The sequence below is a fragment of the Dermochelys coriacea genome, chromosome 3 (genome assembly GCF_009764565.3).
Source record: "Dermochelys coriacea isolate rDerCor1 chromosome 3, rDerCor1.pri.v4, whole genome shotgun sequence".
Taxonomy (NCBI): domain Eukaryota; kingdom Metazoa; phylum Chordata; order Testudines; family Dermochelyidae; genus Dermochelys; species Dermochelys coriacea.
Window position 1 is genome coordinate 208,347,547 of NC_050070.1, and position 26,050 is coordinate 208,373,596.

Below are 26,050 nucleotides of genomic sequence, written 5' to 3' on the forward strand. Positions count from 1 at the left end.
ACCCTCCCCAGGGACCAGGCCTTCAAGGAACAGCTGCCCGATTGCAGGCTGCCAGCTGCTGCTTTGCTGAGATCCACTGGGGCCTGCCATATGCCTTGAGGGTAAGCGCTGGAAAAGAAGCAGAGGTAAGAGGTAGTCCCCTCTTGCCAGGGCTGGTAAGGGCATTGTGGGACCTGGGCCCAGGGACAGTGGCCAAGCAAGTTCAACAGAGCAACCAGCCCTAAAAGGAAACTTCCCTTTATTGGAAACTAACAAACAGCCCCGGCTGGTGTCTGGGGGGCCCCAACCATGGCTGGGGCAGAGCAGGACATGGTGGCGTATCAGAGTTGGCTGGCAGAGGAGAGGCGGTGTCACGTGAGGCTCTAAGATGGGCTCGGCGGCACGGGGGCCACCTCTAGTCATAAGCTTCATCCTCGTCATCAAAGAAGAAGGAATCGCGCTCTAGATTCTCCGATTCGTCGTCATAGGAAAAGTTGTCATCATCAAGGTCTTCATCATCGTACTCCTCCTGCCACTCCGGGACGTACTCCTCATCTTCCTCCTCCTCCTCCTCTTTGGCCCCCTCGTCTGTGTCAGGGGAGTTGGATGCCCCATTGAACTTCAGCCTGCACAGAAGCAAGGAAGAGAGTCGGCGCACGCCAAGCGTTTCCTGCCCGAGCCGAGCCTCAGGCAGGTCTGCAATGCAGAACTGAGCTCAGAGATGGGCCTGGCGACCTTCCCCTCCACCCGCACTCACGGGCCATGGGGGGGCGTCGTCTGGCTCCCCAGCCACGGCCACAGCAGCAACCCTGGCCCTAGAAGCGCTGCAGTAAGAGGCTGCAGCATCCCCTAGGAGTCAGGTGATCAGGGCCCTTTGCATCAGCACAGCGCAGGCTGCTCCCGGGACAGCCTGTCTCCTGCCAGGCCAATCACAAAGTCTGACACACCAGCTCTGGCAATGCCTAGAGCCAGGTCTCTGGAAAGAATTCAAGACCCTGCCCTTGGAGAGTGGGGAGACCTGCTCTGGTTGCCTTTCACTGAGCCCACAGATCCACCAGCCTGGGCTCCTAAGCCCACAGCAACGAGCAGACTGGATCAGACCTGGGTGCCAGTTTCCTGTCTCTGACATTGGGGCCAGCCACCGGTGCTCCAGGGAAAAGGGGTAAAAACCTGGCAGTTGGTAGGGGTGAGAACTGGCCCCCTGCATCTAGTGATCTCCTGATCCCTACTGGTTAGAGACTGTCCAGCCCTGAGCAGGAGCTTTGCTATCCCTTCCAAACGTCACTACTATCAGCTATGATAGCTCTTCTCTTGCTAGCCAGAAAACGTGGCCGTTCCCCTGCTGACTCCTGATACATTTCTGGCCTCAGACAGCCGGTAGCAGTAAGTCTGCAGTGTGATCACATCTGACAGAGGCTTTCCTTTTACCCATGGTGATGGATTTGAATTTCCCTTGTTCTCATACTAGGAGACAGGGAGAACCAAAGTGCCCCAGCTGCTTTCCCTACCCGCCTTCACTTCATAGACTTTTACCGTCTGCCCTTTGGTCTCGTCTCTAAAGTAAACAGCCCCTGCCTTCCCAGTCTGTCTCCAAAGGAGAGCTTTGCAGGCCCCTGGCCATTCTCGTCACCCTCCTCTGCCCCCTCTAGTTCTGCACGATCCTGGGTGAGATGGGTGGCCAGCACTATACGCAGGCTCCAGGGGAGGTTACCCCAGAGATTTCTCTAGTGGCATTACCATCTATTGTGTTATTCTCCTTCCCATTCTTTATTGGTTGCTTTGATTACAGCTGCGCACTGAATGGAGGTGCACTGCCCTGCCTGCCGGGATGCCTGGTCCCTCTCCCGCGGTGACAGTGTACACTTCAGTGAGCACAGTCGGAAACGCCAGCATCCTGCTCCTTCTCCACCCCAGCGTCCCCCCCAGGAAGGACACTCACTCTTTGTAAGGCGGTGCTGCATTAGGCACATTTGACAACTTCATATCCCTCTGGTCAGAGCCTGGCCGGGCCTGGAAGCCGACGCGGAAATCCTGCCGGGACGGAAGAGCAGTCAGAACAAGAGATGGAGGTGGGGCACTTGGACAAGGCTTCACCCCCTTCACACCCCTTTCCCTCCCCCACTCACACTCCACAGCACAGCCTAGGGGACAAAGTCTGCCCTTCCCTCCCATTCCACCCACCACATCCCCCAGCTGAAATGGCGAGGCTCCTGCAGCTGGTACCTGAGTGGAGTGCTGCAGGATCGCAAGGAGCCGTTCCTGGATCCTGCGCACCAGCTCCAGGCCAGTGTTAAAATGCTCCGTTTTGAGCAGCCGAATGGAGGAGGCCAGGTCTTGACACTGCAGCAGAGTCTCCTCTGGAACACAAGAGAGGCAGCATTACACAGCGTCCCTATTCAGGGATCCGTCACCAGAAGCGAGAGCGGCTGTGAACGAGTCCATCCCCCCCGGCCACAGTCACAGCGCACTCGCTAGGTGGCCGGCTCGCAGCAGCCTTCCTTTTGGCAGGGCTGGGGAGGAGGGAGTGATGGAGACTCCCTCTTGCTCTGCCTTGGCTTGCCAGCAGCCAGATCAGGTTCCCAGGTTCCACGGCCAGAAGGAACCACTGTGATGTAGTCTGACCTCCTGTATAGCACAGAGCACAGAACTTCCCTGCACAAGCTCCCGTTTGAACTAGAGCAGCAAAACTTAGAAACCCACCCAACCATGGGTTAAAGATTAACACTAATGGAGAATCCAGGACAACCCTCAGTAAATTGTCCCAGTGGTTAATTATCCTCCCTGTTAAAAAGCTGCATCTGATTCCTTTGGACTGAATCCGGTCAGATAAGCTAAGCAGAACCAGGCCAGAGCAGCTCCTGGATGGGACACCTCCAACCCAATACTAGGACAGAGCTAAGGAGTTGGTGGGCATGCTTCCCGCACTGCCCAGCTGCCCACCCTCAGGCAGCAGTGCCATCCCCTCACCCAGAAGGATCTGCAGAGCATTGGTGTGTAACTCCAGGTTCTCGGTCTGCTGCTCCATGACATCCATCTTCTCGGTGTCCTGGTTGTAGTAGCTGTAGACCGCGGAGTAAGCCAGCACCTGGAACAGCACAGAGCCTGCTGTCAGCGCCCAGGGCCAGCATGGACGGAACAGCCGGGGGCTCTAAACTGGAATCTCATTTTTGACTTCACCTGGCACTAACGGGAACACCCTGACCCATCAACTGCTGCAGCACGCTGGGTGGGCTTTGGCGGTCCCAGCTCTGACCCGGGGGTAACCATCCAACGTCAAAGTGCGGACAGCACTTGAACTGGCCCCACAGGGTAAGCAAATAGCAGTCACAAATGGTGCTGAGCAAGGCACGCATAAAGGCTCGCAGGGACGCCCAAACTAGATGTGAGCACGGTCACGAGATTCACGGACGTGCCCATTTAAATCAAGGCAGGAACTAGCTGAGGTGGGAGTATAAGAAAACACAGTCTAGCAGCAGATGGGAGAGGGCAAGTGGGGCTTTGCGGGGTTGCACAGCATCTCAGCACAAACACGTTCCCACATGACGTGCATTTCCTATCGCAAACGCCTCTTGCAGGTTCCACAGACGTCCACAGGAGAACCCGATCAGTGATCCCCCTTAAGCACTGAGGCCAGGAGAGCTCCACATGTGTGACTCACAGAAGCTGGTTTCTATGGTGGTTGCACATGCTACAGCAGTGACAGAGGGACAGGAACTGGGAATAGAACAGAATGATAGAAGGGCTTGAACGGCACCTGAAACATCAGACCCCCAGCTAACCAAGCCAGATGGAGAGCAACAGCAGCATGAGCCCTCATATTCACACCCAGCTCACAACATCTAAGGCTAGTTCCCTAATGGCAGACATGCTCTCCTCTCCGACGGGACATGGCTGCATGTGCCATCGAGACAGTGAGCTGCAGAGCCCCAAACTCTGGACCTGTCTAGCTAAGAATAGCAGGGTCTCTGTAAAACTCCTCCATCCACAGAGGAGGCTGGATCAAAGTGGTAGCTCTTGCAGGGAGTTTATGGTTTACTAGGTGTGATGGAAAGTGTCCATGTCAGGCAGCCAGGTTTCCAATCCACTCTCTCTAGCATTAGACTGTCCTTTGTGACTTTTAGGTTTGAAAGTTGTGGGCATTTCCCAGGCCCAGGGAGCACTGCCCAGATGCCGGCTCTATTCAGCCAGTCTCAGGGATACATTCCTTTCCCCCTGGTTCACTGACCAACGAAATGACTATCAAAAATACAGTCACAGATTGAGACGAGTTTCCAACCACTGACCAGGAGACGGGGCCAGAAGGAACCATTCTTGGATTGTTATGCATATATAACAAATGACAGCATGAAGCAGAGTTCATTATACTCAAGGGTGCAGTTAAGGCCCCAAGAGAAGAATGGAAGACAGACACACTAGCAGGGAGAAGAAGAACAGGACCACTAATGGCAGATATACTCAGCTGCTATTTACACGTGACAGACAAGACAAGATAAGATAAGTTTGGACAATGTGATGCTACCCAAGGTGCCAAGCAAAACCCATGGGTAAATTGCCTTCTCTATCAGGAAAGCATGAATGCAGACACATTAGCCTGTTAGACCTGTGGGAAATAGCTACACAGCTAACCAACCATTGAAATATTTCTGAAAAACCATGCAGAACGTGGGTGGCACCAGGCAAGTGCAGAAAACAAAGGAGGTACCAACTTTTAGAGCAGGATCGGAATAAAAAAAGAAGAGAAGCACAGAAGAGCTCCCACAGGGCCTGTTACCTTTCCTGAGAGCTCAGAGCAGAGATGCACAGAGGTGTTCTTTACTCCTGGGGGAATTCTGCACTACTGTGCGCATCCATAGTTAATGAGCCCCACACATTTTTAATTTTTTGCGCAGAAAAAAAGCTTCTGCCAAAATGTTGCTGCAGTTCTGCTTTTGGCCCACCAGAGGGTGCTGTGGTGATAGAAAGCCAGCGAGGGAAGAGAAAGAGACCTCCTTCTTCGCAGTGGGCCAGGTTAGGAGACAGGGGCTATGGGGAGACAGACAATGTGGGGTGCTGGGGGGGGTCAGACAGGGGCTCATAAGGGCTAGTGGGGGAGGACAGGCTGGGGCAGGGACTGAATGGGGGTGGAGGTGCAGGGCCACATGGTGATGGGGAATGGGGTGGCTGGATGGGGGCACAGACACCCCGGGGACGGGGGAGTGGGTGCGTAGGGACACATGTGGACAGGGGGTACAAGGACACATGGAGACAGGGGCAGATGTGCAAGACTGAATGGGAGAGGCTTGGGTTCAACCAGGGTCTGCATGGGGGAAGCTCCCTAACAATCCCCCCCCCCAAAAACTGTTCCATACTTTTCCCACCCATACCCAACAACCCTCCAAGTTCACACCTAGGCTATTTCCCAGAAATTTACTTCCCTCTCCCTTAGAAACTCCGTTACCCCTGACTCCCACAAGCTTCTGAGGGGTGCGGGAAATACGATTCTATATTGTAGTTTAAATGAATTATTACTCAGAGTCCTGTATTAACATGCCTAGTATTTGTCAAAAAACATTTCCTGAATCTTTTTTGTCGTCTGTAGTGTTACAGACATACTTGCTGACAGGTATTTTGAAATAAATGACCAAAAATAATTGAAACTGGTGAAATTATATTGTGTTATAAAAATGCATACTTTTGAATAATTTTAAAATATTGTGCGCAGAATGTTAAATTTTTTGGTGCAGAATTCCCCCAGGAGTAGTTCTTGTGACACACAGGCAGCAGACCAGGATTATGACACTTCCCAGATTGCTATAGGGTGACAGTGCTGGCACCGAGAGCTTTTACAATCAGCTGCCTCTGGTCTATGGTGCATGGTGCACCCAGAAGTTATTCCCCCAACGAGAGAGTTCTCTGTATGAAACATCGCAGCTTGGCTCTAGGGAAAGTATCCAAAACCCAGGCATTCCATGGAAGGGAGAAACCTGGAAAGCAGGAATAGCCGAGAAACATCCAAAGGTGATGGAGGAAAGCTAATCACATACAGCTTTGTAGCAAGACGGGGCGCCATGTCATGGAGCAGGGAAGTAAGAGTCCACCTCTGGAATGCTGCATTTTTCTGGGGACATTACCTACCTACAGGAACCAGCGGGAAGCAGTGCAGTAAGAGTCACAGAAATTATCTGGGGGCTAGAGGGATTGCACGGCAAAATTCAAAGGGCTCCATATGTCTGGCATAGTTGACTCCTAACCTGAGAACATGGCACCAAGTCCCCAGGTATGGGAGAGGCGGATACCAAGGAGGGAGTGGATTTAGGAATTCTGAGGTAGAATGAAGCAAGGAGAATTACAGACTGAACATCAGAAGACATGACCTGACAGTGAGGCATGTTAGCCTCTAGAAAGGTCTCCCAAGGGAGGTTGGAGAAGTCATTTGTGACATTTCAAAATGGACAGGGGTGAAGGCTATTAGGTACACACCTGCACTGACACCAGGGCATGGACTCGGTCATTTAATAGGATTTTCCACCCTCCAGTGTCTATGGCTCAATGACAGGTCAGCCTGGGGAGGCAGCATGGTCTAGCGGTAAAGACACCAACCAGGACTCGGGAGATGTGGATTCTAGTCCCGACCCTGCTGCGTGACCCTGGAACAATCACTCCCCTCTCTGTGCCTCCGTTCCCCCTCCAAGCCTGTGTCCATCTTAGCTATTTGGCCTGCAAGCTCTTTGGGGCAGGGACTGTGCTTGTATGGTGCTCAGCACCATGGGGCCCCCATCGGCTGGGGTCATTGAGCACTGCTGTAATACCCCGAAATAAAGCCAGTCAGTCTCCCGCTCCTCATGCACTCACCTTCCGTGCCTGTTCCAGGACTTTGCAGGCATCCACAACAAAGGTCAAGGTCCGAATCTGCGGCACCTCGCTGATGGCAGAAACTCTATTTCTCAGGTTCATAGCAAATTCCTACAACCACCAAGAGCAAAGTCATCTCCCAGCTTCACCCTCCACCAGCTTCCAGATCAGTCCCCCAGCCAGAAGGGCTCAACCTCCCCTCCTCTTCTCTACGAAGGACTGAACTCCCCATGCCTCGTCCCTCTGCTATGATCACACCACCAGTCCAGCTATTCTACTTGGCGAGCTGGGCTGAGCGATCCTGAGTCTGCTTGTGACTGATTGTGCCTTTCTGAGACCGAGGTGCCTCCAGTGACACCACTCGTCTCCATCTCAGCTGCTGTGATGGAATCTGCACGTAGAATTGCTGGGAAATTTCCACCTGTGAAAATTGACTTCCACCCCTTGCAGCTGGTAAAGTCTAATGAAAAGCTAATGCCCCACGAGCTTATACATTGTTCCATGGCAGGCAGCTACCAGGCCGATCCTGTCCTTTTTCTTGGCAAGGTCTTTGAGGAGCAGTGGCAGCAAAGTTCCAGCAGCTTCTATCCCCTACCAGTGGCCTGCACAGAAGTCTACACGTCCTTATTGGACCCGACTTGTTCTCTGCCACCCCACCGGCCTCACCCCCATGCTCAGTGTGTGAAACCCAAAAGCCAGGCTCCCAATCAGAGCCGGCAGAGAGGAGCTTACTGCAAGAGAATTTTATCCCACCCCACGGGGGAGAGCGACGTGCTCAACTCCACGACACAGATCTGCAGCCCAGTCTGCAACTGCAGTCCCTGGATTCTGAATCGCTTGCCATTAGGAGGCAGGGCCTGTGCCCCGAGTGTGGCAGGAGGAGCCCTTACCCTTGCTTGATGATGGAAAGTGCACCTCTCATTGTAATCCTGGAAACGCTTCTCCTGCCGAGCTGCTTTGCTCACCTGCAGGGAAAGGTGGCAGTTACCCGGAGATCTCTCCATGGGGGTCAACACAAGGGGGCCAGAACATGCATGGCCCACAACCACCAAATGCCACAGCCCGGCTCCGCACCAAGGCTTAGCACGAGAGGAGATCCCCAGAGTCCCGAAGTTTGTCCTCACCCCAAGGAGCATCCAAACTGCCCACATGCAGCACACACTCACCATGGCAGAACAATTGTAATAATCCTTGTGCGTTGGCTTCCAGGGCTTGAGACAACGCCAGCAAAATCCATGGTTGCATTTGGCACAGGTCATACTGCACAGGAAGAAGAGATAAGGGGAGCTGGAGTTGGCCTGATGCAAGGTGCAGTAGCAAACAGTCCCAATCCCTGCAGACACCCACCCGGTCCCTGGGTATTGGAATGTGGCTGCAGTGCTGGCGTATGGGGGTGGCTGAGTCTCACGTGCTCAGCTCTGCACACTTCCCTCACACACAAACCACTATTATTTTTATTCTATCACCATTGCTCAGAGGCCCCAATCAAGATCAGGGAACCCAGGGTGCTGGGTGCTATACAAAAATAGAGACAGAACCTGTCCCAAAGAGTTTACAGTTTAGACTGAAGTGAAAGAGTGTAACAAATAAGTGCGTGCAGTGAAGGGGAAGAAGGACAAGGAATTGGAAGATTTCTTAATGATAATCTCCTTTCTGCTAGCAGCCTCTCTCACAACTCTGCGACACTTAGGCTGCTCCTCTGCGCTGCTGTTCACAAAGGCAGTCCAAAGTGGCAGTGTCACAAGCACTGGCCACCCCCCTGCTCTTGCTTGTGCCAGATGAGTCATTCCAAAGCTGTACAGAACTTGTAGAAAGAGATCTACACCTTCCAGAGAGCACAGCAGCTCTGGAGAACCGGCGTATGGCCTGCATCGTACTGATCCAGCACAAAGAAAATACCTGACCCTTTGCATAATGCCATCCTGGATGGGTGGAACTGTTGGAGACGCTGCCAGCAGAAAGGATGTTATCAGTTAAAAAAAAAAAAAAATTAAAAAATCTTCCATTCTGCAACCCAGCGTCTCCCACAATTCTGAGATGTCAGGGAAGTAGCAAGCAGTGAACGAGGTTCGGAGGGGAAGGTAAGAAATCCAGCAATGAGACAGAAGTGGAAAAAAAGGAGACCACCCTTTTTTGTAAGAATTGCTCAAAGGGCAACATCATTTGTGGGCCACTGCCTGCAGCACTTGCCTGCCGAAGGAGGCCTCTGCAGAGGACAGAAAATCCACCTTCTTGTGACTGATGAAAGTGCTGGCTGGCAATCAGTGGCTGCTCTGCAGAGCTTCCATGTGGAAGATCTCGTTCGTTCCACCCACGAAGCAGCTAGAGCTCTCATGAAGTGTGCTGATACCCTCCAGAGACAGGTTTCTGATGTCTTGTTGACCTTAACGATACAGAGCCGAACCTGCCTAGCGATAGACGACTTGGAAATTGAGTCCTTGACATTTAGGCTGGAAGGACACAAACAGGGCACCTGACCTCGTTGAGGATTCCATGCACTCGATGTAGATTTCCACCACTTTCCTCAGCTCTGCGATATGCCACTCCTTTACCAGATCTTGCGGCTTCAGACAGAACTAAGATGGACGGATTCTTGGGAACTACAGAAGAACTACTTACTTCATGAAGAAATGACTGTAGTTCTTCACACCACTTTGTTGCCTGCACAAACAACACCACCAGCTCTGATACCCATCCAACAGATGTGATAGCAATAAAAAAACAGATTTTTATGGACACTGAAATCAGGGGCTTGAAGGGATGATCTGTTACAGACTTCAAAACCTGCGGCATATCCCATTTTGGGAAAACTGGCCTGACCACTCTGAGGAACCTGGAGGTCTGGGGATTCTCTGCCAAGGATCCCGCAGACCCCCAAAAAAGATGCTCCTGAAAGCAGAAACTTGGTGAGCTGTAGTGCTGGATTGAAGGCCCTTGTGTAGGCCTTCCTGGAGAATGTCCAAAATGGCTGAAATCTCCAATTTCCTGAGGTTTGCCCCATGCTCTTGGCACCAGCCGCTGGACCTGGACCAGATGGAGGAGTACGCCTTTTGAGTTGAGGCTCTCTTGGGTGCTAGCAAAATCTGGATGACTCTGGCAGATCAACGGAGCATTGCTAAGGCTTTTCTTTCAATAACCAGGCTGTCAGCTGAAGCCAGGCTGAATTCGGAGGAAGGAATGGGCCTTGGGAGACCATATCCGAATGCAGAGGCGAAAGCTTTGCCCACTTAGTCACAGTGGGTCTAGGAGTTGATGAGGGTTGTTCTGGGTATTGTTTGGAGCCCAGACCTTTTAACACCCTGTTGGTACAATAAGGCTGAAGCCCCAGGGACTATCTCACAGTGCTCCAGAAGTGAATGCTCAGCAGACAGAGTATGCCTGGGAGTGCACTTCCCTCGGACATACCAAGCTCCCAACATATGCATCAGGCTTCCAGGGCTGGACAAGTAGCATGTCCTCTGAATCCCTCAGGGGGCTCAGTTCCAGCCCTCAGTGTGGAACCATAGCAAAGCCACTAAAAGATACTCTCAGGCCAGGGGACTGGCAGGTTTATTTATCCGGGACGGGTTTTCTGACTCTCTGTAGCAGCTGCGAAGGAACTGAGGCAGCTGAGGGCTACATGCGCTCAAGTAACATTGGGTGTTGAATGTTCAATGCCATTGAAGAGAGCGTGCAGCCCAGTGGACAATGTCTGAAAAGGGCTCTGTAGAGTCAAGGGAACCATTCTTGTAAGTGGGAACACACAGACTCCAAGAATAGCTTTGCCTCCTGAACTGTGGCGACGTTAGAGCACGACTTCTAGAAGACAGCCAACCGTGATGGCACGATGCCAAGTGATGGAGAATCCAGTCCTTGGTCCCAAGGATTAACTACCCACAAAAAAGGATACTTTATCTCCCATTTGAATGTTTTGCTTTGAGCGTCAACGTCCAGCCACTGGATCTTGTGCCGCCTTCTGCTGAATTAAAGAGCCCACTTGCATCAGAAATTGTCTCTGCAGGCAGGTAATTGTAGGCTCTCTCTCTCTCCTCCACTAAATCCCTACACACAGACTGAACTGCTTTTGTCTCTCATGGGGAGGCAGGTTTTCCAGGCCTCAAATAGCTCTGGCAGCTCTTTTGTCAACCTTCTTTTAAAGTGTGGACAACGAACAGCTTCCAGGAATGGTCTCCAATGCACCCTAGTCACATGTGATGCCACCTCCCTACTCCTCCTCCATCTACCCATTTATACACGGAAGGACCCACAGACTTTTTGCCACAGCATCACGCTAGGGGCATGTATATGGTTTATTTCCTCCATGACCCTCAAGTCCTTTCCAGACTCGCTGCTTTCCAGAAGACAGTCTCCCAATGCTGTATGGGGATCTACTATTCTTTGCTCCTAGATGTAGAGCCCAGAATTAAACAGTAGGAGGGTCTATTATGGACTTCTTGTCCCTGCAAGAAAATCAGTCCTGAAACCTGGAGTTTTCCTTATTTGCCCTTACAGCAAAAACACCAAAACTACCTCAAAAAGGCCAGAGAGGGCGAGTGAATCAGAATCAAGAAACACTGAACTCCTAAAATATACCCACACCACACACTAATTCTAGTTCTATCGCTGTGGTAACATAGTTTACATGGAAACTAGCTCCTAATTAAGGCGCAAACATAAGAAGTGTCCGAATAGGAACTTGAGAAACCAGAGGAAGTTTCAACTTGTTGGTCTGGTGTGGGAAGGAACCAAGGGAGGCAGGGACATACCTTACCAAGGAGCGCTCCACAGCTCCAGGCAAAGACCACATGGTCCCCCCAAAGATCAAAGCTCTCCAGAGGGCTCCGTGCTTTCAGTGGTGCACAGAACAGGGATCTGCACTGATAGTACTGGAAGAAGAACACCAGTCGCCCCTGTGCCTAGCAGTGCCGACGATTTCCAGGCTCTGCAGGTTGGTTTCCCATTTGGAGCAGAAATGGGTGAGGTGGAGTTGGGCCTTTTCTTTGTGTAATTTGTGTTGAACACAGAGCTTTGGATGGGGTGGTGAAAAAATGGCGTGAACAACTCTATCCTTCAGAACCTCAAAGCACTGCCCTGTCCACAGAGGCAGCTCTCAGGGGCCTGTGTTGCTCACAAGTCTCACTGTCTCCTCGTCTGCCCTCAGCACTCTGCCTTGCAAACCCCTTGCCCAAGGCTGCTCGCTTGAGATCGCATGGCCTGGACAGGTGATCCTCAGCACTTCTGCTATCAGACAGGGCGCTTTAACTCCTCAGCATCCTTCACAGGTGCCATTACTGCCTGGCACCTTTCACTCTTCCCATGGGAAGTTTCATCCTCTGCTCAGACATCAATGACTCCCCTATTGTATAAGCCATTTGCACCCATTGTCATAACACTGCTCTCCCGATCATTCAGAAGGACAAGCAAGCACAGAATTCGGGTGATCTGGAGCAAGTCACTTGAACAGAACAGTGGCAGAGATGAGCATCTCCTGTGCTCCAGCATGCAGCCCAGTTGTAGTGGTGAGGTGGGCAACTGTCCACTGAAAAACAGACCAAGACCCACCAACTTATATCACGTACAGCACTGCAGAGCCATCGGAGGGGATTTCAGTCCGGCCACTGAGGACCTAGGATCAGCAAACGGCTCCGAAAAGCCCATGAACCAGAGCAGCTCAGCCATCCAACCGGGTAACAAGACAACAGCACAGAAGCTCATCTCCTTGAAGCCAAGCCAGGACCAGAAAGAACAGAAACTCAAGGAATTAATGGAGGATCAGTCTATCAACAGCTACCAGCCACGATGGGCAGGATGGTGTCTCTAGCTGCTGTTTGCCAGAAGCCGGGAATGGGCGATGGGATGGATCACTTGAGGATTCCCTGTTCTGTTCATTCCCTCTGGGGCACCTGGCACTGGCCACTGTCAGAAGACAGGACACTGGGCTAGATGGACCATTGGTCTGACCCACTCTGGCCGTTCTTATGTTCTTAAGTGTCCCAGAAACCTGCCTGGATCCCTCTCCTCTCCTCATGGCCCAGCCCTCAAATGGGGAAAGATACTCACTGTAGACAGCCCTCGTTTTTCTCTATCTGAGCCTGGCAGCTTGGGCAACGCTTAGAGATGAGTTTGGCCAGGTGTTTGCTCTGGGCTTCCACCGTCATCCCTTCATAGTACCCTCCATCATCCATCCACTGGGACATGTGGCTGCAGCTGGCCGGGTAATGAGCCTGCAAAGGACAGAACACGAGTCACGGGGGAGCGGGAAAGTAGTAGCGAGCCAGCGTGAAGACAGGCCCACGACCATGCAAACCTCAGCCGTACCTCCGGGAAGTTGCAGCTGAAGCAGGATATCCAGCAGCACTTGGAGCAGGCCTCTCCGCAGCCAAGTCCCTCCTTACAAAGGACCTGATCGCAGCCCTGGGGATTAGTACACCAGGTCAGGTTGGAGCAGCACTCCACATAGCCCCGCAGAAGAGCTTTCTCGTACTGCAGAGAGAGAAATGAGGGCAGAGGTGCATGAGGAGGAAGGATTATCCTGTGGTTAAGGCACTGGATTGGGACTCACAAGCTGTGGGTTCAATTCCCACCCCTGCCACCAACTCACCATGCGTGACCATGGGCACATCACATCCCTCCTCTGCGGCTCAGCCCCCAGCAGTAAAATAGGGACAATGATGCTTCTTTTCTCCCACCCTGCATCTGTCTTGTCTGTTTAGAATGTTGTAAGCTCACCGGGACATCCTTGACTCGCACTAGGCCTAGCACAAAGGGACCCAATTTTGGCTGACACTACCGTCATACAAATAGAAAGCAACAAGCTCCCTGGCAAAGACCCTAGGACTGCTGGTGGGGCAGCCATGGAGCACACGGCAGTTCTGCTCTCATTCTGCCTTGATAGGTAGGTTTCCCTGGAGTAAGGGCCGTGCAAAATACCCATCATGGTGCGGACTAGGTTCACAAGGGTGGCAAACGATATAGCCCCGTGGGATCTTGCAATATTCACACACTTACTGTAGATACAGGAGGAGGATTAAGCAGTATAGAGACACTGCCTGAGAGTTAGGAGTTAGGTAGAGGAAAGGGCACCGGGGCCAAGTGGAGAATGGAGCGTAATAAAGGCTTTGGCATAATTCAACAGGCAGGTCAAACCAGCAGAAGATCCCCAAAGAGCCCCGAAGGGCTGGCTGGCTCAGGGGAAAGTGCCATGGGTTTCCCCTCTAGGGCAGCCCAGCGCAGAAGAATCAGGCTATGGCCACCAGTTAGTGCCCTATGTGACACGTTGCCAAAACCGTCTGCCCAGCTGATGCAGCCTGGCCATCTGAGCAGAGGAGCCACGGGTTGAATGAGCCACTCTCGCGGCTAGAAGCAGCGCACTGGTGAAGAGCAGAGGAAAATCTGCCATGTCGCTGGCCACGCTGGACAGCTTCTGAGACCAAAAGACTTGATTCCCTAGAGCTTTCAAGCCATCACCTCTCCCCAGCACCAAACACGCTGGAGTTTTTAAATGATGCCATCCTGGAGAGAAGCTGTCTGTCTTACGAACAGGGATGGTCCTGTCAAATCCTCTCAGGGAAAGAAAAACTGAGTTGGCAAACAGGAGAGGGGAATGGGCGACGGCCGAGGGCTCAGTGAGCTTCTGGCTTTGCACAGGGGGCAGAGAGGGTCCAGCACAGAGAGGACAGTTGCAGGGATGCAGAGAGAACACAAGCCAAAGCACCAAGAAACAGGATATATAAAACAGACATTCAGTAGCAGCCACTCTTTACCCATCGGCGCCACAGGCTATGGACAGGACAGACCCATCTGCACGGGGGGGTTGGCTCAGTGTCCAAGCAGAGTGAGGCAGACAGGAATCTAGATACATAGGCAGAAGGCAAGTGGCACTTACTGCTGGAGAGTGTTCTACTTCTGTAAACCAGGGTTGTGTCAGGGCTGAATGGCTTCTGTTTGACACACCTAGAACGAACAAAGTCCCTGCAGGAATGTTATTTCCCTTACAGTAACGGTGGCTCTTTCAGATGAACAGAGTACTTCAGCCAGCAATGTTCGCTGCGGCCATGCCTACACCCCAAGGACCTCACATTCCCTCACCCCAGGGCATAAAGAGATAAGCTGGCACTTGGTTCCTTGACCAATACAGAATCCTGGAGGGGTGCAACTCAGTTCAGGAGAGAGTCTATTTCCTGCTTTAGACAGTCTCTTGAAAGAGTACTGATAGAAAAAGGTGGTGACCCTGTTGGTACTGGTTGAATGTCCAGGGATCTATGAATGTCTTGGAACACATCGGTACCAAGCAAAGGGGAGTCAGGAGTCAGACGCAGGGAAGAAAGGTAAGCAGCAGGATACGGACCCTGGACTTCAGGAAAGCAGACTTTGACTCCCTCAGGGAACAGATGGCCAGGATCCCCTGGGGGACTAACATGAAAGGGAAGGGAGTCCAGGAGAGCTGGCTGTATTTCAAGGAATCCCTGTTGAGGTTACAGGGACAAACCATCCCGATGAGTCGAAAGAATAGTAAATATGGCAGGCGACCAGCTTGGCTTAATGGTGAAATCCTAGCGGATCTTAAACATAAAAAAGAAGCTTACAAGAAGTGGAAGGTTGGACATATGACCAGGGAAGAGTATAAAAATATTGCTCGGGCATGTAGGAAAGATATCAGGAGGGCCAAATCGCACCTGGAGCTGCAGCTAGCAAGAGATGTCAAGAGTAGCAAGAAGGGTTTCTTCAGGTATGTTGGCAACAAGAAGAAAGCCAAGGAAAGTGTGGGCCCCTTACTGAATGAGGGAGGCAAGCTAGTGACAGAGGATGTGGAAAAAGCTAATGTACTCAATGCTTTTTTTTGCCTCTGTTTTCACTAACAAGGTCAGCTCCCAGACTGCTGTGCTGGGCAACACAAAATGGGGAAGAGATGGCCAGCCCTCTGTAGAGATAGAGGTGGTTAGGGACTATTTAGAAAAGCTGGACGTGCACAAGTCCATGGGGCCGGACGAATTGCATCCGAGAGTGCTGAAGGAATTGGCGGCTGTGATTGCAGAGCCCTTGGCCATTATCTTTGAAAACTCGTGGCGAACGGGGGAAGTCCCGGATGACTGGAAAAAGGCTAATGTAGTGCCCATCTTTAAAAAAGGGAAGAAGGAGGATCCTGGGAACTACAGGCCGGTCAGCCTCACCTCAGTCCCTGGAAAAATCATGGAGCAGGTCCTCAAAGAATCAATCCTGAAGCACTTAGAGGAGAGGAAAGTGATCAGGAACAGTCAGCATGGATTCACCAAGGGAAGGTCATGCCTGACTAATCTAATCGCCTTTTATGATGAGATTACTGGTTCTGTGGATGAAGGGAAAGCAGTGGATGTATTGTTTCTTGACTTTAGCAAAGCTTTTGACACGGTCTCCCACAGCATTCTTGTCAGCAAGTTAAGGAAGTATGGGCTGGATGAATGCACTATAAGGTGGGTAGAAAGCTGGCTAGATTGTCGGGGCTCAACGGGTAGTGATCAATGGCTCCATGTCTAGTTGGCAGCCGGTGTCAAGTGGAGTGCCCCAGGGGTCGGTCCTGGGGCCCGTTTTGTTCAATATCTTCATAAATGATCTGGAGGATGGTGTGGATTGCACTCTCAGCAAATTTGCGGATGATACTAAACTGGGAGGAGTGGTAGATACGCTGGAGGGGAGGGATAGGATACAGAAGGACCTAGACAAATTGGAGGATTGGGCCAAAAGAAATCTAATGAGGTTCAATAAGGATAAGTGCAGGGTCCTGCACTTAGGATGGAAGAATCCAATGCACCGCTACAGACTAGGGACCGAATGGCTCGGCAGCAGTTCTGCGGAAAAGGACCTAGGGGTGACAGTGGACGAGAAGCTGGATATGAGTCAGCAGTGTGCCCTTGTTGCCAAGAAGGCCAATGGCATTTTGGGATGTATAAGTAGGGGCATAGCGAGCAGATCGAGGGACGTGATCGTTCCCCTCTATTCGACACTGGTGAGGCCTCATCTGGAGTACTGTGTCCAGTTTTGGGCCCCACACTACAGGAAGGATGTGGATAAATTGGAAAGAGTACAACGAAGGGCAACGAAAATGATTAGGGGTCTAGAGCACATGACTTATGAGGAGAGGCTGAGGGAGCTGGGATTGTTTAGTCTGCAGAAGAGAAGAATGAGGGGGGATTTGATAGCTGCTTTCAACTACCTGAAAGGGGGTTTCAAAGAGGATGGCTCTAGACTGTTCTCAATGGTAGCAGATGACAGAACGAGGAGTAATGGTCTCAAGTTGCAATGGGGGAGGTTTAGATTGGATATTAGGAAAAACTTTTTCACTAAGAGGGTGGTGAAACACTGGAATGCGTTACCTAGGGAGGTGGTAGAATCTCCTTCCTTAGAGGTTTTTAAGGTCAGGCTTGACAAAGCCCTGGCTGGGATGATTTAACTGGGACTTGGTCCTGCTTTGAGCAGGGGGTTGGACTAGATGACCTTCTGGGGTCCCTTCCAACCCTGATATTCTATGATTCTATGATTCTATGATCTCTGTTGCCCCAAGGTCTCATGAAATCTAAACTCATGCAGTACCCAAGTGGTTGGTACCAAGATAGCAGCCTGGGCAGATGTTACTGTGGGACAGGGAGCTGACAGTGCCGTAAGCTTTATGAGCTCCAAGGAGTGTCTGCTAGATGACAGTCTGGTCTACAGTGGTACCAACGGCTTGGCTAATTCTACTGGTACAACTTAGAGTAGTCTTCTTGCCACCTCAAACGCCAGTGGTACTGACCATCTCCCAGAGCTGGGACCCTTACATTCTTCAGGTTTAATGGTATGCACAGTACCTGAGAAAACTGCAGCCTCGTGGGTACAGAATTGGGAACCAGTGGGTGCTGAAGCAGTTGTCTTGATCAGGGTTTCTTTGAAATAGATTCCCTACTAGGGGAACCCAAGTTCTGTTTCCTAGTGTCTTTTTGAGAGGATTCTTGAGTTCCTCTTAGAAGCTCTTGAGGAGCACGGTACTGATGTGGTTGACTTGCTTGGAGACTGGTGCATGGGGGGATGGTCCAGTGACCTGGGTCAGAAGCCAGATGGAGGCGCAATTTAATCTCCTGGTTCCTTCTGTCTCAATTTTACAGCCAGGCAAAAATTATATTTTGGGGGGGGGGGGGGGAACGTGTGACTTCCCATGGCAACAGACACACCAAGAGTGCCCGCTGCTCACTGGGAGAGCATCCTGGCATGAAAGGCAACATTTAAAACCCAGAGAGCTGGACATACCTCCCAGCACTCCAAAGTTCCCCTCAGGGAAAAAACTGAAAGGACAACGGGCCTTACAATAAATCTTGTGGGTTGTGTAACGATTTAACTACTGGTTTCAGAATAGCAGCCGTGTTAGTCTGTATTCGCAAAAAGAAAAGGAGTACTTGTGGCACCTTAGAAACTAACACATTTATTAGAGCATTAGAGCATAAGCTTTCGTGAGCTACAGCTCATTTCATCGGATGCATTTCCACCAAATGCATCCGATGAAGTGAGCTGTAGCTCACGAAAGCTTATGCTCTAATGATTTAACTACTGTAGCTAACTAAGCTAAGCAAAGCTATGAGAGAAAAACAAAACAAAAAAAGTACAGTTGGGCTCAGCTCCACTGGGATGCTGATGAGGCTCAATCTCGGCTAAGAAGGAACTGAGGGTGGGTCGCCCGTGGAGCTCTATGTAGCCATGGTGCAGAGCATGAGGCAGAGTAGAGTGCATGTGCAGACCCAATGGGCACTGCTACCTAAAGCGGTGATCTCCAATCTAAGGCGCACTGGACGCGCGCCCACCTGAAGTAGTGCACCGATTGGGACACTACTCTAGAAGAAGGTATAGCTGCTTGTAGAACTCTGGTGCCAAAGTACGTCAGCTGAGGAGTCTTGGACCAAGGGGAAACGTCTCAGGAATGTGTAGATGGAACTCCATGTAGCTCACCTGCAAATAGCAAGGGGCAGTAAGTCTAGGTGGCTTTCTGTTCTGGTCTGTTCTCGGAAGATACAATGCCAGGGCTCATCTCATGTCAAGCAAACAAAGTCTCCTTTTCTTGCTAGATGCATGCGGCTTTGGGAAAGACACAGGTAAGTGAACTGACAGGTTTATATGAAATTTTGGTGTAGTTGTAGTGAGATTTTGTCCTTATAGACTATTGTTTAAGGTGGGTGTACCTCGGGGGAACACCCTGCACCCCCATGTTCATCCTTATAATATGATTGTGTGATATCCAATGCAAGTTTGTCATGTTGGGTGTCTTCAGAAGGCTCATGATACACTGAGCATTGTTGTTATAGCAATGTTATAGGTTGTAATTTCATGTATATAGTTATGAGACAGAAAATGTGTCCACATGGCTTAAAACAAGCCCAGGCAAAAACTCTCCAGGAGCAGAGGGGCAGTTCACGCCTCATCATGTCATGTATGGGACAAACCCAGCCCAGCCTCACAGGAACAAAGGACACCGGCCTAGGCAGCAACAAAGGATCTGCTGGACTCTCGAGCGAGTCACCCCCCTTCCTTTGGTCAGTTTGGGACTAAGATGAGGTAATGCTAACCTGACTCTGAAGGGGGGGGGGCAAAGCCAGGAGGGAAGAAAGGACATGATAAAAGGGAGAGATGTTTGCAACGTTCTCTCTCTCTTCCACCTACATCTACAGACAACACAACAAGCGAATGAAGCGCTGATCAAAGAGGAGAGCCTGGCTGAAGGGCAATCAGCCAGCCTGTGATGAGAAATATCTAAGTTTTAAGGACACTGAAAGTATTAAGTTCAGCTTAGAATGCGTTTTGCTTTTATTTCATTGGACCAAATCTGACTTGTTATGCTTTGACTTATAATCACGTAAAATCTATCTTTTGTAGTTAATACATTTGTTTATTTATTCTACCTGAAGCAGTGCATTTGGTTTGAAGCGTGTCAGAGACTCCGCTTGGGATAACAAGTCTAGTACATATCAGTTTCTTTGTTAAATTGACGAACTCATATAAGTTTGCAGTGTCCAGCAGCCATAACTAGACACTGCAAGACGGAGGTTCCTAAGGTTGTGACAGGGACTGGAGATATTAACTAGTGTCATTCGGTTGCACAATCCAAGCAGGGGCTGGGCAAAAGTGCTCACTCGCGTAACCGGGAGCAGCTTACATGCTAGAGGCTGTGTGTGAACAGTGCGGGAGTGGGGATTCTCATAGCAGAGCAGGGTAAGGCTGTCTCCCAGAATCGAGGATTGGAGTGACCTCGCAGCTCACCAGTCCAGCGAACATCACAGTGGGTTCTGATGGCAAGAATGGAACTCCTCTGCATACATTCTAAGGCTCTATCCACCAATTAAGAGATGGAAGCACTCGTGCAGGTACACAAACCCGCATGCCCAGGAAACGTCAGTTTGGGGGATATACTGAATGAAACCAGGTTTGCAGACATCTCAAGTAAAGCATGGCATGTACGTGCATGAGGCCATGTGTCCCAAGAGGTGCAGACTCTCACACACTGTTGTTCGCAGACTGGATGTGAGACTCTCAGCTGTGGAGACTATACTCATTGGAAGGTAAGCCATGGCAGACGTGTTAGCAAGGCTCATCCCTATGAAATGTATTCTCTGTTGAGGCTGTAAAATTGATTTTTCTATGTCCAGTTTTGGACCTAGACCAGAGAACAGACATCTGATGACAAGAAGGCTGTTCTGGATGCGTGACCTCAATCTTCCTGGAACTAACCAATCATCCAGGTAAGGAAATATCTGAATTCCAAGATGGCATGGATGGGCCACAACTACCTTCATGCACTTTGTGAATCCCCACTGGGCTGAGGCTAGATCAAGTGCAGGACCGTATACTGGCAGTGCATACTGTGTACTATGAATTGAAAAAAGCTTCCTGTGGTCCAGCTGTATTGCCTCGTGAAAGATGGTATGCTGCCCTCAACCTGCAGGATGCCTCTCTCCAGGCAAGGGATAACAGAAGGGTGGTCATCCTGAACTTTGTTTTCTTGACAAATCCTTTGAACATTCTTAAGTCCAGAATGGGTCAAAGACGGCCTCTCTTTTTGAGAATCCAGAAGTAGCAGGAATAGAAACCTCTCCCTCCATGTAAATAAGGAACTTCCTCTCTTGCTCCCAATCATAACAAGGACAGTACTTACTCCCGGAGAGAAAGTCAGCATGGAGAGACACATCTGGGCACCAGTCGGGCCACCAACAGCAGCTGCCGGGATGTCAAAGGAAATCCGAGCAAGAAATGCCTCCCAAAGGGCTGAGTTAGCAGATCCCAAGTTTCCCCCAGCTAAGACTCAAACAGCAGGACCTTAGTCACCCCTCTCTGCTCCAGGCCCAGCAACCCTTGCCTCCAGGGGTTCTCCACCAGGAACTCCCACAGAAATTGTGCAGAAACTAAAACAGCTCTCCGCAAATCTAGCCATGCCATATACTTCCTTGGACAATAGGGACATGGGCGGGTGTTTGATAATTCTGTAGATGGGGAAGGGGTCCACATCAGGCCACCAGTCATTTCCGGAAGAGGAAGGAAAGCCCAGTTCTGAAAAGATGTTAATGTTGAGACAAGCCTTACACTGGGAGCTTGACCTTGACTCCTCCCTCTTTGCCAATCAGAAGCCAACCCACCTTGATACCTCCTGCTGAGGGCTTCGTCCAAGGGTGGAATGGCTCTCCAAGGCCGGGGGAGAGAACTGGGCAGAAGGGGTGTCTGAGAATTGGAAGCTCATGTTCGTAACACAGGGACACTCTAGCCACATACTGTTTAGATTGATGTGCCCTGGGGGAGAGGAGCTATTTTTGTTTCTGCATGGGGAGTGCCATTGTTCTCTCGTCACTGGTTTCTTGTTTGGGTTGGAAGGGGATTAGATACACAGAGCAACAAGAATGGAGGCAGCGGGGTGAAAAGAAAGGGAGAAGGGCGGGGAAGGGGGCGTGAAGAGTGTGAGATAGGGCACGGGAGCTAACAGCCAGTCGGCACAGGGGAGGATTCATTCATTCAAAGGCACCAGTTCCTGGGTAGCTCTCAGCCCCACCACTCTCCAAGACAGGAAGAGGTAAAGGTGGTGGCCTAGAAACAAAGCATGTTCCCTGATACACCCGCTCAGGGTGGACTACACATGGCCCCATGCCCAGCAACAACCTCACCCACCTTGGCAATGACCTCCTGGGAGGAGATGATGGAGCGGATGAAGTCCGTGGTGGGTTGCGCAGGGCAGTCAGGGATGGGACAGGTGCAGTTCTGAACCAAGTTCTGCTCGATGCAAGTCGTCAGGTATTTATTCCAGCAGGACTGGGGAGGGGGAACAAGATCAGATCTAGAGAATGCATCTCGTGCCCGCCCCAGGGCACAGAACCTCCTGATGAGTCCCCTCGTTTTGTCAGGGGCCATCTCCCAGCTCTAGACAAACTCAGGAATTTTCCTTGCAGGTGGAGTGGCACCAGGATCATGCCACACCTGAAAACAGGGAGCGAGCCCAGGAACACAAGGAAGCCAGGGAAAGAGGGGTGATGTTGTGCCCCCGGGACCCTCCCCTGACAGCTACGTCCCCCCTCCTCGGAGCAGGGTCCTCCCCTCATGGTCATAGACGCTGCCAGCCCCCAGTCCCCTCACCTTGCAGCAATAGTGCATGCAGCAGAGGGTGGGAGGGCTGTCGTCCGGGCACAGCTGGCTCACGCACACAGGACAGTGGGTGATGGGGCTTGGGGGTGCCTGGGGATTCTGCACTTGCAGCCCTGAGGAAATCAGCAGCAGCTCGGGGTCCTCAGTGTAGCGCTGGATTAGCAGGTCCACGTTCCACTTGCAGTGAATGAGCAGGTGCTGGGCTCTATCGGCTGAGACACTTAGGGTGTCCAGGACCTGCTGCACCGTCTGGTTCATGAGTGCCTGCACCTCCTCCTGACTCATGGTGCGCCCCATAGGCAGCAGCAGGATCTCCATCAGGACCGCCTCTGGGCCAACTCCACGGGCATCCAGCCTGGCAGAGAGCAAACGCCCGTCACCCGTCTGAAGAGCTCCCGGTGATGGCCCCCTCCAGCCTCACCTGAGATTCTCCCCTACCTGAATGGGGAGAACTTGCTGCCCTTGTCCTGCCCCCTCCGGCACTCTGTGCTCCGGAAAACAACCTGGGCCTGGCCCCGGTGAGGTGTCGTGGGCTCCGCGGAGACGTACGCCAGCAGCTGGGGGTTTTCCTCCTGGCGCCGCAGGTAGCCCTGGCTCAGCAGGTGCAGAATGCAGGACAGCACGTCCGTGCTGCTGCAGCAAAAACTGAGGAACTTCAGGGCGGGGCCAGACTCCCATTTCTGACAGGCGTCCATCACCTGGGGGGGAGAGGGCAGAGTTACCCCGACGCTGCCCGGGCACGGAGCCGCGCGGCCGCTCTCCTGCTAGGACCCGTACCCTGAACACCAGGTTATCGATGTGCAGCTCCTTCTCCCCTTTCAGGATCTGGATGATGAGGCAGCAGATGATGTTCCTCTTCCTCTCCAGGGTGCTTCCCTCGTCATCCTCCACGTTCAGGTACGTCTGCCGCGGGAGCAGCCACAGGCGCTGGCCAGCCGCCCGCGCCAGGGCCGCCTCGTTCAGCCGCAGGACGCCTGGGACCGACACAGCCGCGCTCAGGGAGCAGCTCCTCCAGCCACCCCCAGCCCTTTCCATCTACCCCCTTCCTCATACCCCCCTGGACCTGCTTGGGGACCAGCCCCAGCCCCTTCCATGTCGCCCCCCAGCCCCTTCCATCTCCTCCCCTTCCTCGTACCTCCCCAGCCCTGCTTGGGGACCACCCCAACCCCCCCCACATCGCCCCCTCCCATGTACGACCACCCCCCACCCCCACACACACCAGCCCAGTTCTCCCCTCCCCCCCGCCAGCCCTGCTTGGGGACTGGCCACTCCAGATGCAAACCCCCTTCCGGCTCACAGACAAACCCCTGCTCCCTGGATCTGCTCTGGGACCAGCCCTGCCCGGCCAACCAGGCCCAGCGCAGGGGCTCCATCCCCAGCTGTGGTCCCCTTGTTCAGGAACCACCCAGGGACAGGGCTCAACTGCCCCTCCCCTGTCTCCCCATACGCACCCCCCTGAGGCAGGCTCTGGGTCAGGATCCCGGCCTCTCCCATCAGAGGTTTCAGCGCGTGGCTCAGCAGGACAGGAGACAGCCCCGTGGCCTGGGCCAGGGTCTCCACAGCAACTTCCTGTGGAACAAAGGAGACAGGAAGTGAATACGCAGAGACAGGGCCATGGTGATGGGGCGACAGCTCTGGGAGCCGGGACAGGGCAAGTGGGCCAGGTGTCTTGGGGCCACGGACCAGGGGCTGGGGCAATGGGGCAAGGTCTCTGGGGGCCGTGAGGGAGGGGCCAGAGTGAGGGAACTGGGGCGAGGTCGCTGGGGGCCATGGTGATGGGGGAGAGGTGCCAGGGGCTGTGGGGGAGGGGCCGTGGCAATGAGGGGGGCATCGGAGGCTGTGGCGATAGGGGGTTTGTCGGGGAAGGGCGCCGGGCTGGGGTGGGGGACTGAGGGGAGAGAGAAAGCACCGATTCCTCTGACACAAGCCACACGGGGGATGCAGCAGCTCCGGGGTCACAGTGGGGCAGGGAACGGGCTGTGGGGAAAAGAGTCCAGGGGCTCGGGGATCACTGCCCGGTGGGGGGAGGGACGGGGGAGGAGGACAGGGGGTCTCTGCCCCATATGGATGAGCTGGGGGGAAGTTCTCCCTGTGTTGTGAGGACAGGAGGGGTCTGTGGCCAGGTTGGGGGTTCCCACCCCCGGGGGGGGAGCTGGGGGCAGCTCCAGGATGCCGGGGGGCGAGAGGGGGTCCCACCTGGGCGCTGTTGAAGCCCAGCAGAATGTACATCTGCAGGGTGGAGACGTGCAGGGTGGTGCTGCCCGCGAACTGGAGCTCCGCGTGGCCCAGCCACGTCCACTGCAGCCGCCGCGGCTTCGTGCACCCCAGGCCAAACCGGCTCTGACCTGCAAGAGACGCGGCCAGTCCCAGCAGAGCCACCAGAGTGCCGGGCTCCCGGGGTCCCCAGCCAGCTGGGGCTGCGCCCCCCCAGCCACACACCTCCAGGCGGGGCTGGAGCTCACCCCACTGCTCGCCAGCCTGGCCCAGCACCAGCAGCTGCCCCGGGAGTCACGGCCACGGCCAGGGGTTTCACTGCTGAGTCTGACCCCCCTGCACCGCCTCCAGCCCAGTGCAGTGACCTGCCCCCCCCATCCCCTGCAGAGTGACCTGAACAGTCCCCCCCACCTCGGTGCTCCCTCTCCTGTCACACACTGCTCTCCGCCATGGGGCACGGTGACAGCCCCCCCAGCCCCTGCCCCAGCTCGGCCCAGTCGGCCCCACCCCAGCACCCAGACTCACTGTTGGTGTAGAAGTCGGCAAACCGCGCCAAGTAGCCCCCAAGGGGCCGCGGGAAACACCTGCGGGGATCCTCCAGGTAGCAGAGCGGGGAGACGGTCCAGCAGCGCGGGGACAGGGCCAGCACCTTCACCTCCAACTCCTCCTCCAGCGCAGCCGGCTCCTCCGCCATCGCCTGGGGATGGGAGCAGGGGCTCGTCTGCAGCACCCCCTGGGAACGGAGGGGGCACCGCGCAGACCCCACCACATCCCTCCGGCCCTTGGGATCAGAGAGGGCACTGGGCAGACCCTGCCCCACCAGGGCGTTTCACTGCTTCCCCCTGCCCCCATGGGAAGGGAGGGGGCCCCGGGCAGACCCCGCCCCGCCTGCAGGCTCACCGCATCCTCCTGGCCCGCGTCCAGCTCCAGCAGGCGCTTGTCGAGCTGCTGCAGCTGGAAGAGGTGGAATTGCTGCTGCAGCTCCTCCGACTCGCTCAGACTCTTCAGCATCTGCTGGGGGAAGCGATTGGGGAAGCAGAGCCCGATCTGCTCGATGACGGCCCGTTCCAGCCACACGTTCCCCTGGGCCAGGAGCCGGTCGCCCAGGTAATACCTGCAACGGCTGCCGGCGTCAGGGCGGGGCCCACAGCCCCCGACTCCCTCCCCACAAACCACCCCGGCCCCGAGACCTGGAGCCACCCTCAATTCCTGTCCCAGAACCGCCCCCCCCAAGGGCCCTCCCTGCCTTTGCTATGGCCTGGAGCAGGGCTCAGGGGCTGCTGATCGGAGTCCGGTGGAACTTCGGGGAGCCCACGGCCCGAGCCGAGCCAGAGCCCCCATGACAAGCCAGGCACCAGCCCTCGCAGACGTGGCAGGCCCAAGACAGAGCCCAGGCCGGGCGTGGGGCCCAGCGCCCCACTCCCCCAGC

The 26,050-nt window shown here is 53.5% G+C and overlaps 1 protein-coding gene across 5 annotated transcripts in view; it reads right to left on the bottom strand.

Annotated features, from left to right (window-relative positions):
* Nucleotides 1-221: 221 nt before the first annotated feature.
* LOC119852863 (cullin-9-like) overlaps nt 222-26,050 on the bottom strand; it is a 65,397-nt gene continuing 39,568 nt past the window's right edge. For 4 of the 5 annotated variants that reach the window (XM_038394797.2, XM_038394795.2, XM_043512186.1 and 1 more), the window contains exons 25-41: nt 25,522-25,735; nt 25,147-25,318; nt 24,604-24,752; nt 23,859-23,976; nt 23,185-23,381; nt 22,846-23,105; nt 22,399-22,762; nt 21,937-22,077; nt 13,108-13,272; nt 12,850-13,013; nt 7,977-8,070; nt 7,701-7,775; nt 6,811-6,921; nt 2,947-3,064; nt 2,203-2,336; nt 1,919-2,010; nt 222-605 (exon numbers count right to left, since the gene is read on the bottom strand). In XM_038394797.2, the coding sequence (XP_038250725.1) occupies nt 395-605; nt 1,919-2,010; nt 2,203-2,336; nt 2,947-3,064; nt 6,811-6,921; nt 7,701-7,775; nt 7,977-8,070; nt 12,850-13,013; nt 13,108-13,272; nt 21,937-22,077; nt 22,399-22,762; nt 22,846-23,105; nt 23,185-23,381; nt 23,859-23,976; nt 24,604-24,752; nt 25,147-25,318; nt 25,522-25,735 (2,779 nt within the window). In that variant the 3' untranslated portion in view covers nt 222-394. Of the gene's footprint in view, nt 606-1,918; nt 2,011-2,202; nt 2,337-2,946; nt 3,065-6,810; nt 6,922-7,700; nt 7,776-7,976; nt 8,071-12,849; nt 13,014-13,107; nt 13,273-18,627; nt 18,739-21,936; nt 22,078-22,398; nt 22,763-22,845; nt 23,106-23,184; nt 23,382-23,858; nt 23,977-24,603; nt 24,753-25,146; nt 25,319-25,521; nt 25,736-26,050 lie in introns of those variants that run through there. The other variant, XM_043512187.1, reaches the window with a different exon arrangement.